The sequence below is a fragment of the Corvus kubaryi genome, unplaced genomic scaffold, assembly GCF_017639235.1.
Source record: "Corvus kubaryi isolate FWS band 111438036 unplaced genomic scaffold, C.kubaryi_AGA036_p1.0 37367, whole genome shotgun sequence".
NCBI lineage: Eukaryota > Metazoa > Chordata > Aves > Passeriformes > Corvidae > Corvus > Corvus kubaryi.
This window is the reverse complement of record NW_024581119.1, coordinates 1,743,412-1,754,692: the sequence shown is the minus strand read 5'-3', so window position 1 is coordinate 1,754,692 and position 11,281 is coordinate 1,743,412. Positions and strand designations below refer to the sequence as shown.

At 58.9% G+C, this 11,281-nt stretch overlaps 1 protein-coding gene across 1 annotated transcript; it reads left to right on the top strand.

Moving 5' to 3' along the window:
• The first annotated feature begins 5,501 nt into the window (after positions 1–5,501).
• Positions 5,502–10,893, top strand: THY1 (Thy-1 cell surface antigen). Its single transcript, XM_042034083.1, has 4 exons — positions 5,502–5,608; positions 7,861–7,942; positions 8,046–8,381; positions 8,949–10,893. Exons 2-4 carry the CDS (start codon positions 7,906–7,908, stop codon positions 9,059–9,061), a joined length of 486 nt encoding a protein of 161 aa, XP_041890017.1. The 5' UTR covers positions 5,502–5,608; positions 7,861–7,905; the 3' UTR covers positions 9,062–10,893.
• The last annotated feature ends 388 nt before the right edge of the window (positions 10,894–11,281 follow it).

The following is an 11,281-nucleotide window of genomic DNA, read 5'->3' as shown; positions in this document are numbered from 1 at the left end:
GGCTTCCAGCTCTGCTGTGAGAGCCCAGACACTTGTGCGTTCTCCAGGGTTCTCCAGCCTAAGCAGGAGCAGACAACAAATAGGTATTGAGCTGCCTGGGAAGCACTTGAAAATCCCCCTCTGCTCCAAACAGTTTGTCCTTATGGACTGGGAGGAATCCCTGAGTGACCGTGTACAGCAGAAGAGGTTGATGTGGCTGGAGGGCTGCCGGTGTTTGGGGTGTGATGCCGAGAAGGGAAGCAGCAGGGCTGGCCGAGTGCCTGGAGGAGCCACAGCCCGGCAGACAGGCAGGGCTGCCTCCTCCTCTTCCAGGCACTCGGCTGTGGTTGGGGCAGGAGGGCTGCTCACAGAGCAGGGGAAGCCCTTTCTCCCTCAGCCCTGCACATGTGCCATTGTCCCTGCTAACAATGGGGAGAGGAGGGAGCGCTGGAGCTGATGACACAAACCCCAGGGCAGGAGCAGCTGGTGGCTGCTCAAGGGAAGCTCTGTGTGTGCAGCCACAGCCCCTGCCCTGCCAGCACTGCCCAGGTCCCAGACAGGGTTCCTGACAGCCTCAGGGTAGGACTGAGCCCTGTGCAGTGCCAGAAAGGGGAAAAACTGCCTTTGTTTATCATGGAATCATGGAATATCCTGAGTTGGGAGGGGTCATTGAGTCCACACAGCACAGCCCCAACAATCCCGCCCTGTGCCTGAGAGCATTGTCCAAACGTTCCTGGAGCTCTGGCAGCCTTGGGGCCGTGACCATTCCCTGGGGAGCCTGGTCAGTGCCCCACCACACTCTTTTCCTAATATCCAACCTAAATCTCTCCTGGCACAGCTCCAGCCATTCCTTCAGGTCCTGTCCCTGGTCATCAAACAGCAGAGATTGGTGCTGCCCCTCAGGAGGAAATTGTAGACTGTATTTAACTGTAGACTGTGTTTAACCTGCCTCTCTCCAGAGTCTGGAGCTTCCCAGATGGCTCAGAGCATAGGGAGACCCTGCAGGCAGCTGCTCCCTGTGGTTCCTCTCTGGTGCTATCCCTAGGAACCTGTGTGGTGAGAGTTAACCAGCCCAGCCTAATGGTTCCTTCATAAATAAGGAATGCTGTTAAACACTTTCTATTACTTAAGGTCCAACAGATAGGAAGAGAATAATCAAGGAAGCTATTTCCACTTTCTGTAACTTGCATTAGTCATCTCTCCTGAGACAGAGGGGAAAGCTTGGCTGGGGATGGGCGGCAGAAACTGGGCTGTGCTCCACACCTCTCTCTGTCCAGCACCTCCTGGGAGGTCCCCAGCAGCTTCTCCTTTCCAACATGAGTAAATGTCCCTAAAACAAAGGGGCTTAAGGTTTATCTGGGAATCAGTTCACTCTCAGGGTTTCCAATGCTGCACAACCTGTATCAGCCCCCACAGGTACTCCCCATTTTAAAGGGAGTGGGGGTGGTGGTGTCACAGGTGTTCAGCAGGTGGAGGAGGAGTTTCACCATCTGAAGTGGCAGCTTTTCCCAATTCCAACTCTGCCCATGTTCACTCCCATTGAAAGAGCCCGTGGGATATGGCACCTTGCAAAGAGCTTGGAATACAGGCCCTGTGGCCACTGACCCTGCAGGTAAGAGACAGGTCTGCAAACTGAACCAGGAGTTACCTGCCAAACCTGCCTGGCTTAGCTGGCAGAGATGCCTCTCCTGCCCCCAGGGACAAGTCTCCCTCTCAGCTCAGCAGAGATCAGGTTTGCAGGGCATGATGCAGAAAGCAGCTCTCCCAAAAAAACCCAGCCCCTGCCAAGAAGTAACAGGATGTGATGGGAGGCAGTGAGGAGGAGGCTGGAGCAGGCAGCCAAGCACCCTTCCCACTCAGTCTGGAGAGCAGATGGAGCAAACTAAGAGTTCTCTACCTCAGTCAACCTCCTCTTCCAGGCTGAGCTGGCTCCTCGTGTCCTGGCTGGCTCCCACAAGGATTCCCAAGACTCTTGCAAAGAGATTTTAGTAGCCTTGGGCTGGAGGCAGACAGAGATAGTCACCCACTCCTCCAGATGGATATCGGGCTGCAAGGAGAATGGCTCCGCTCTGCTTGGGCAGGAGAGCTGCACTGCTGGGCTCTTGTCTGGTGGATCCCAGTAGGCTGGGAAGGCAGCAGTGCAGGCGAAGCAGGGATTACTGTGGAGGATCCTACGCTGTAGTGAATGCTCACTGCTGGCAGCCTCCCAGAGAAGCCCCCTCGACAGCATTCCCACTTTGGGCCACTCGCGTGATTGAATGTGAGCACAGAGCCGGGGGCTACAAGGCAGCTACAGGATAACAGTGTGCAGCAAACAGGGAGGAACAGGGGGAAGGGAGGGATGTTCCTGCTGGCAGCCGTGTCTCATTGCAGGGTTGGAGCTGATTGCTCACAGGCACTCCCTAGCCATGATCACTGTTAGACAGAGATCTTCAGTCTCTGGGGCTTCTCTTTATGCAGGACACAGGCACAAAGCAGAGGCACTTGGTAGCTCAGGCTATCAAGGCTGGGGCTCTGTGCCAGCCATCTCCTTTGCAAGGCTGACATGACCCCAGGCCAGTGCTGCAGCAGGAGTCCTGCCTGCCTGTTTTCCCTGGCTCTGTGCTGCCTGCAGGAAGCAGGGTAGCACCGTCTCCTCCACCCCTGCTCTGTGCAGCACCACCACAAAGCCCAGGGGCTTCCTATCTGGGCCATGCTACATTTAGCATCTGTGGGGCCTCGCTGGGCTCCCGAGGGCCATTCCGTACCTCCAATCAAGGGCACAGCTCTTCTGCAGCCTCCCTTCCTTTTCCCTCAAAGATGGGGTGAGAAGGGCCTGGGTTTGGCTTAGTGCAGTGAGGAGTAAACCCTTTGCAGCCCTCCTGTGTCTGGGGCAGGGGCTGAGCTGTGAGGCAAGCAAGTCACTCCTAGGGCTGTGATCTCTGCAGATCCACCACTGATTCCCACATGCCCTCCGTTACTCCTCCATGCTGTAACTCCCCCGCTCTAATGGCCTTGGAGAGGGTGTCAGGGGTCTCTCCACAGCACTGCTGCCCCCAGGTCCTGTGGTCCATGTCCTCACATCTCCTCTCCCCAGCAATTGGCAGTGTGGGAGCAAATGGTTTCTGTGTCAGCATTGTTTTGAGTAGGACCCAGGGTGTGCTGCTGTGCTGTGATTCATGAGCAGGAGGGAAAGGGAGAGACTCTCCAATTCCTGTGTTTGGGATAGGCTGAGGGCAGGGCAGATATGTTCCTCTTGGGAAGGATGTGCATCCACCTTTCTTCTAGAAGGGTGTCTCCTGCAGCAGGATGTCCTTGGGCAAGGCCAGGTTTTAATTGCTGCAGCATCACCAGACACCCGAGTCATGGTGCCCCTCAGAGCTTCTGCTCCCAGCCTGCCTCCTGCAGCTACTGAGCTACTGGGAGCAGTGAATCTCCCCCCGGGGGCTCCCCTCATGCCCTGGTTTTCTCTCCAGAGGGGATTCAGGGGCAGCTTGGCTGATCTGAGCTCCCAGGAGAGCTGTCTGTGCCCTGCCTCTTGCCTGATGGTCGGTCTGTCCTGCCGCATCCACTGGCTCCTGCTGGTGTCTGCACTGCTGTGCTGCACTGTGCCTGTTTGGCTGCCTCCTTGTCCCTCTTGCTGTCTGTCTCCCTGACTGACACCTGCCACGGCAAACACTGCCTGCCCCCCTCTCCATTGGTCTGTCATTATTAGGTTTTCTCCTCCCCACCCCTTTCCTCTGGCCGCTATCTGGAGGCCTCTGCATTAGGTATGACTTGGGTGATTTTCTCTGGTTTGTGGATAGCAGCCAGGCTGCAATCTGCAGCAAAAGGACTATCCAGAGGGAAAACCTCTGCAAGGACCCTCCTGCAAATACCTAGGCAGGACAGTGGCTGCCAGCACTGCCCAGAAACTGCACAATCACACCTGCCTCCTCAGCACTGCAGCCAGAGACTGATACGAAGCCCAAATCTCTCGCAGTGGGTCTTGGGTCACTGCATCCCTCTAAAAGCCAGTCCTTGGAGCTTGAATTCCCTGGTTCCCTGTGGGATAGCTGGGAGTGAGGCTGGGCATGTGAAGGTGATGCAGCTTGTGGAGATGTGAGGCTAAATGTGAAAAGGACGTGTGTGTGTGTGTGTGTGTGTGTGATTGCATGTACTGCCCCACATCACAGCTGTGTTTGGACATAGACCTTGTGCTTGCAATTTTTCCACCCTGACAACATTGCAGCATGCCTCATGTCTGTCTCTTTGCCTTGCATCCATCTGCTCCCAGTCTCGGTATCTTTCCCTGTTGTTTTGCCATGCCTCTCATCCCATCCATAGCCAGCCCTGCCAGCCTGAGCTGTCCTGGGCCAGCAGTGTGGTGTGTCATTGTGCTGCCACAGTGCCTTCAATACCCCCCAGCCACCTTAGGGGGCTGTCCCCATTTGGGCCAGCACACCTGCAGCCCATGCAGCAGCCTGAGCCAAGCTTTTGTAGAATTAGCAAAACCCCCTGCACAGCCAGCTTGCAAAACCTCAGCAGTCAAGTGTCACCTGGGATCAGGTTCTGCTGGAGCAGAACATGACTTTCATATCAACTTTCCCAGTGTCAGCCCTTTTAGCAGAGCCCAGCCAGGGCTGTGGGAGAAGGTGAGGGCAGGGCAGGCCATCCTGTGTGTCTCTGTGCCTTCCTGGGATACCTCTGGACCCAAACTCCCAGGGAAAACAGCTCTCTGATGCTGCCCTCCTCTCCTGTCATGACCTTGCCAAAGAGCAGGGAGGAGGTCTTGTCCCAGGCTTCTTTCTGGATCCAAAGCCATTTTGCCTGTGCAGAAGCAGCTCTGCTTATCCCCTTCCCAAACATGCTGATGGGAGCCTGTGGGGAGCAAAACCTTGGTGTGTCCTCACTCTCACCAGACCTGGGCCTAAAACTGAAGGTCTGTGTCCAGTGATATCACAGACAGAGCCTGTAGATGTGACACATTAGACCATGGCTTAGTGGTGGATTTGGCAGTGCTGGGTTAGCAGTTGGACTCGTTGGTCTCAAAGGCTTTTCCCAGCTTAAATGATTCTGTGATTCTTTAATTCAGCTGTGTGTCCTGCCATTGCCACAATGGTTTCCCACATGAAGGAGAGCTGTGTCACACAGGCCTGTGGTGACTTGGTGCAGGGTGGCCTCTCTGGGCACCTGAGCAGAACTCATTTGGTGGCAGAGGATGATACCTGCCCCCTCCTCAGCAAAGCCCACACCAGGCTCCTTTTCCCCTTCCCAACCCATCCTCCTTTCCCAGCAAAACACCTCCCACGCTGCCGGGGAGGATGAGGGTTGGCAGCTCTTCCGCAAAATGATGTTCCCATGGCAATGGGGATGTGTCGCCCTTCCTGGGGAACATAAGGGGGGCGAGTGGGACCTTCCGCACCAGTGCGCACCCCTTGTCCGGGGCGGGGGCGTCCGAGTCCCGCAGAGGCAGGGCCCCCCCCCGCACCGCCCCCCGCCGCAGGGCCGGGGGCCGAGCCTCAGTGACGCCTCCCGGTCCCCCATTGCTTGGGTCCGCCCGCCCAGCCCTGCCCAGACTGCGGGAGCGCCGCGCCCACAGCCCGCCGGGCAGCCCCGGACAGCGCCGGCAGCCCCGCAGGCAGCGGGCAGCACCGGACAGCGCCCGCAGGTAGGCACCGACCGCCCGCAGCGCCCCGCGCCCTGCCGGGCCGGGAGCAGCCGCTGGGCTCGGGGCACAGCGCGGGGCTGCGGGCGCGGGGAGGGTCCGCAGCCGCCGGGCGCGGCCGTGGCACCGGGAGCATCTCGCCCCTCGCCCGGGGGATGCTCGGCCGGGCGGAACGCGCTGGCGGAGGGGACGGGCTCAGCTTCTCGCCCCGCTGCCGATACCCCCGACCCCCGGCTCGGGACTGCGGCATTCCCGGTGGGCGCGCCCGCGCGCACGCCCGCACCGCAGCCGCGCTCCCGCTCCGCGCTGCTGCAGGGGGGGAGCTCGCCCACCCCGAGCCCTGCTGCCCCTCTCGAGGGTCGCCCGATCGTCTTCCCTGCGCACCGCGTCCCCGTGCATCCTCTTTGCTGGCAGCCACCCCCTGGCACAGCCGGCTCCCTGGGGCTCTGGGGTTCTCTCAGCTCACCAGTCTGGCTCTGCACGTCCCCGTCCCCATCCCCGCAGCTCGTTTGTCACCCTGAGCCTGTCACGCTGGTAGGCACAGGGGGTAGGTACTGCCGTGGTGTGACCCCGAGCAAGTGGGGACCACGCCGGGAACTTTGCCCTGTAAGAGCTGGAGCCCCTCGAATGCTGCCATCCTCCTGAGCCCTGTCCCTACGCCAAACCCCTGGGAACATGCAGGAGTGAGAGTTACCTGGCTTGCTCTGCTCCCAGCACTGCTGTCAGGAGGAGAAGAGGGGTCCAAGGGCTATCAACCCAGAGCCTAGAAAATCTGAGTGCTTGGGCACATAGATGGGAGGAAGACCCCCTCTCTGGGAGCTTCTTTGCACTGATTTTCTGGAGGAAAGCCAGGCTATGACCTAGATAGTGTCCCAGGACACTCAAAGAGGAGCAGGTTGGTGCTGGGAAATGACAAAGCAAGGGACACGGGGGACAGTTTCTAGGAATCCAGAGGTTCAGGCATGTGCCCCATTTGCAACCTCTTGGTTGTCAAGATCAAACAGAAGGGAATTTTTCTTCTTGGCCAACGATTCCCCAGAAGGGAATTTTTCTTCCTGGATAAAGAGATTTTTCAGAGCTTCAGGGTGAGCAAATGGGTTTGGTATTTCCTCCTAGAATGTTATATGAAAGACCCAAAATTTGCTAAATAGAAAAATGCAGCTGGCTGTGGTACAGGCAATTCCTAGCTCTTCCCTGGATGCTTTGCCAAGCTCAGAGGGAGCAAACTGAGGGTCTGTTGTCCCCTCTGCCAACCCAGAGTCACGAAGGGGTGGTTTATCAGCTCCCCCTCTTGGACCTGGCCCCACATGGCCAGCCTGGAGGGCTGACTGCAGGGTGCTCGGTGTGTCCTTCAGCCTGGCGGCTGCCTCACTGCTGCTCCCCCACCCTGTCCCTCCATTCCGCATGTCTGTGGCTGGATTCCCCATGCGGCTGCTTGGCCAGGCTGCAAACCTTTAATTGATTCCTTGTGGCTGCATTGGGCTGCCTGGAATCAGCAGCCCTGGTGTTTGGATGGCACATCACGGGTCCCTTGCCCACACACAGCCTGGAGAGAGACAGGCACCAGGCAGGGACCCAGAAAGTGGATGCTGCCACCCAAACCCCTTCCACCCTGTGGCCAGGCAGGCTGAGCTCAGCTCTTGGAGGCTTCGTGCCATCCTTTGGTTGTCTTGGCTCCCTGTCCAGCTGCTGTGTCCCTCTTCCTCACTGCTCTTGGCCCCTTTCCCTCACTGCATCGCAGTGACTCATCCTTGCTGAGCTCACCCGCTGGAGCTGCGGGAGGACTGGCAGGACAGGCGCCTGCCAGCCCCGAGAGAGAGTCCCTCACCTGGCAGCTCCCTCTCCGTGAGCCACAGACCTCTGGTCAAGGTGTGCAGGCACTGGGGTGCAGCCTGATTTCACCTCTGCACCTTGGCTGGCCATGGGGCAGAAGGGGGAGGAGGCAGCGCACACAGGCCTTGCTGCGGGTCTGGCCATGCTCATTTAATGTCTGCTGGGAGGATCTGGACGAGGAAAACAAAGTGTGGATGGGGCATTGCCTGGAGATGTGGAAAGATGATGCTGGGCAGACACACAGTGCCTGATTCCCCAGCTGGTTGCAGTGCCAGCTGGGCTCTGTGCAGTGAATCAGACGCCATGGTGAGGAGGAGCAGGCTCTAGAGCATAGTTTGTGCAAGAAGGGCAGCCTGCACCACCGAATGCCCACATCCATGGGGCAATGGCCTGGCTAACTGCCTCTCTCTCCCCCTGCCCAGGTTCCCCTCTCAGAGACAGCCCCCACCGGGCACCTCAGAGACAAGATGAACCCTACCGTGGGCATCGCTGTCATCCTGACAGGTATATCCCTCCCTGCTCCCTGCTTGGCCCAGAGCAGCCTGGAGGCTGCATGGGCACCCCCAGAGCTCTCTGTTCCCTGTCCAACCCTTCCTGCCTCTCCCAGTGCTCCAGGCCGCCCACTGCCAGATGATCAAGGACCTGAGTGCCTGCCTGCTGGGCCAGAACCTGCGCGTGGACTGTCGCTATGAGAACAAAACCGACAACCCCCTGACCTACGAGTTCAGCATCACCAAGGACAACAGGAAGCACGTCATCCACAGCACCATCAGCGTCTCTGAGAACATCTACCGGAACCGAGCCAACGTCACCATGCACAAGAACCTGGTGTGCCTCCACCTGCAGAGCTTCACCACCAGCGATGAGGGCATCTACATGTGCGAGCTGAAGGCCACCAATGACTACACCGGCAACCAGATCAGGAACATCACTGTTATCAAAGGTGAGACAGGCAGTGGCACCTGGCCTCAGCCAGCTCCTTGGCTTGGCAGGGCAAGCAGAGAACACCACGACTCCCTGTGGTGTCCCCAGATCTTCCCTGAGCTCCATAAATGTGTCCCCACCCTGACATGCCCTTCATGCTTCATCCCACAGATGGGCTCACTCTGCCCCATCTCACACTGCTTTTCCTGCCTCTCTTGGGTCCCACCTGAGGCACATTGCCTCAATATCCTCCCATAGAGAGGACAGTGGGGAGTCTCCACACCTACATCGCACAGGAGCAGTCCTCCAGGTGCAGAGCCCTTTGTCTCACCTGGTGCCCATCCCCTTGTCACCTCAGTCAGGCACAGGCAGGGTTATGCTTCTCAGTGTCCCTGTGACCCCAAAGTTTGCTGCTACATGGTGGGAGGGAAACAGTCAAGGGGCCAGGATGGGACTTGCTGCATTTCTGTGACAGAGCAAAGGCAAGAAGCTGGGTTCCAGCACCATTAGAACACCCAGCCTGAGCCCCGTTCCCAAGGGATTTCATGGCCTCTCTTCTCTCCCTCCCCATTCCTTCTCCTCACAGACAAACTGGAGAAATGCGCCGGCTTCAGCCTCTTGATCCAGAACACCTCATGGCTCCTGCTGCTGCTCCTTTCCCTGCCTCTCCTGCAAGCCGTGGACTTCGTGTCCCTGTGAAAGGCGAAACACACACACACAGCGCTCGCACACGCACGCACACACCGAGCACCCCAGCCACCCCGCCTTCCTCGCAGCCCCTGGAAAGAGAAGCTGAAGCGTCTGGAAGCCGTGAAACCTCTCTGTGTTATCTCTATTTAGCCGTATATCTAACGCTAACCACCGTCCCGTGCCGAGGCCACCATCCCACGCACACGCGCCCCGCTCCGAAGCATGGTGGCTCTGCTAGGCAGCATTGCTTCTCCCATCGCGCCTTCCCGCTCCGTAGGCTGGCTGGTTTGCTTGTGCTGGGAGCACTGGAGGCCTCAGCCTCGCTTGTCCCATCCCTTTAACTCTTGGGGTTTGCCTGTTCTCAACTGGGGAAAGACAGCTGGATTGGCAGGTAAGAGAGAGGGGTGACGGGAGAGCGTGCAGAGGATGCCCGTGGTGGGTGCTGTGCCCACAGCCCCTGGAGGTGACAGGGTTCCTAGTGTCCCCACCTGCCCTGCCTGCCAGCCAGGTGACCAATGCCTCACCCTGAGCTGCCACAGCTGGGAGAGGGCACAAAATGACTCCTGTCTCAATGAACAGCGGAGCCATGGGCTGCTGCTGGGCCTGGCAGGAGGGGAGGAGAGAGGGGAGCAGGTCCAGGAGCCACCATGAACTGAACCCCCCCTGCCTCCTTAGGGCTCCTCTGGGGCCCTGGGAATGGGGTCAGTACAAACGTGCTCTGGCAACAAGTTTTTCCTAATCTGTTTCTTACAGCTGAGCGGGAAGTGAGGCCTCCTCGACACCATCTGGTACCTTTGGGCTGCCCGAGCCAGAGACACCCCTCGCTCTCCCTGGGGAGCAGTCCTTAGCTGTGACGAGAGAATTGCTGCCAGCACCAGTGGAGGCAAGCAGAGCCTCTCTGAGCTAGCCACAGCCCCACTGCCCTCCCCAGGGGCCCCTGAGCTGCACCCAGGCTGGCTGGTGGGGAGGGGGCTCCCCTCTGGGAGTGTGACCCCAGGGTCTCTGCAGGGACTCCTCTGCACCGGCATCTTGTCCTCATAAGGGAACATCTGGGGACCCCAGTCCTTCCTCATAAAGAGGCAGAGCAGTCTTCCTGGAATCCCACTGTGCTCCTGGGAGGAGCCCGTGTGCCCCCTTCCTTCTCCCTCCTCCCTTTCAGCATTTCCCTGTCTCCCTTTAAGAGCAGGAAAGGACCTAAGGGCAGCCCACAACCTCGGTAAGGCCAGGATGGTGCCAGGGGTTGGCGAGAGCAGGGACAGGGATGGCCAGCACAGCTCAGATCCGCCAGCCCAGGGCTGCCCCGATGCCCACGGGACCCCGAGGAGCCTCGCCGAGGGGAGGGCACGGGGAAGGGAAGAGGCAGGCAGGAGCATCCAGGTCCATGGGGTGAGCCCCAGCTGTGCTACCCGTGCAGCCTGGGCTGTGCCACCACAGCTTAGAGCAATACACAGCAGCTGCTCCCCACTCCTTGCTCTTCTCCAGAGCTGCTTCCTTCCCCCGTGCCCATCCCCTGCCCATCCCTGCCTGCTTGCTTGCTGTCTAGTGCTGCTGAGGTCGTGCCCAGCTGAGGCCTGGCTGTGCCCAGCTCCCTGGGCGTGCTGGTGAGCGCCGGGGCAGGCACAGAGCCCAGCGGCAGAGCACGGACGCAGCTCAAGTCTCATTTTTTTGTGAACATTTGTAGTTGTTTCCACAGCTTGTCGTCAAAGAAATTCTGTTAAGGGAAAAGAAAAAAAACGGAAAAAAAAGAACCCTATGAAAAGCAACAACAAAAAAAACCACCTTATCATCCAGGAGTGTTCCTCTGTCTGCACAATAAAACCCTACCTAGGTTGTGTGTTGGAGCCACAGGCGCCCATGTGTGTGGCAGTGGGGACAGGGGCTGTGTGGGGCTGGGCTCCAGGACCCTGCTGAGCGGTACAGCCCCCCAGGCAGCCCCCCTGTGCCTCCAGCACCCCAATGCCTGTGGGAGAGAAGCAGGCGGGGGGAAAGACTTGAGTTTCCTGGGCAGGGCAACCCCCTCCTGCTCACCCGGAGCATGGCCCCCGTGCCCAGACCCTTTGTCCCCTATCCCTGTCCCTAAACCCCTGGCTCCATCCCAGAGGCCACCTAGTGCCCACGGCGGTGGCAGGGAGGCAAAGCAGGGGACCCCAAGTCTGGTCCTGGCCCATCCATCCTCTGGGGAGGGAATTACCAGGGGTGGAAGTGGCCTTGGGGGTGGGGCTGGGTGTG

Bases quoted from the DNA above. Each gene is read 5' to 3' on its own strand.
- THY1 (XM_042034083.1), top strand. From the start codon at position 7,906: ATGAACCCTACCGTGGGCATCGCTGTCATCCTGACAG. The intron at 7,943-8,045 runs GTATATCCCTCC...TGCCTCTCCCAG, and splicing joins CATCGCTGTCATCCTGACAG to TGCTCCAGGCCGCCCACTGC. The intron at 8,382-8,948 runs GTGAGACAGGCA...TTCTCCTCACAG, and splicing joins GAACATCACTGTTATCAAAG to ACAAACTGGAGAAATGCGCC.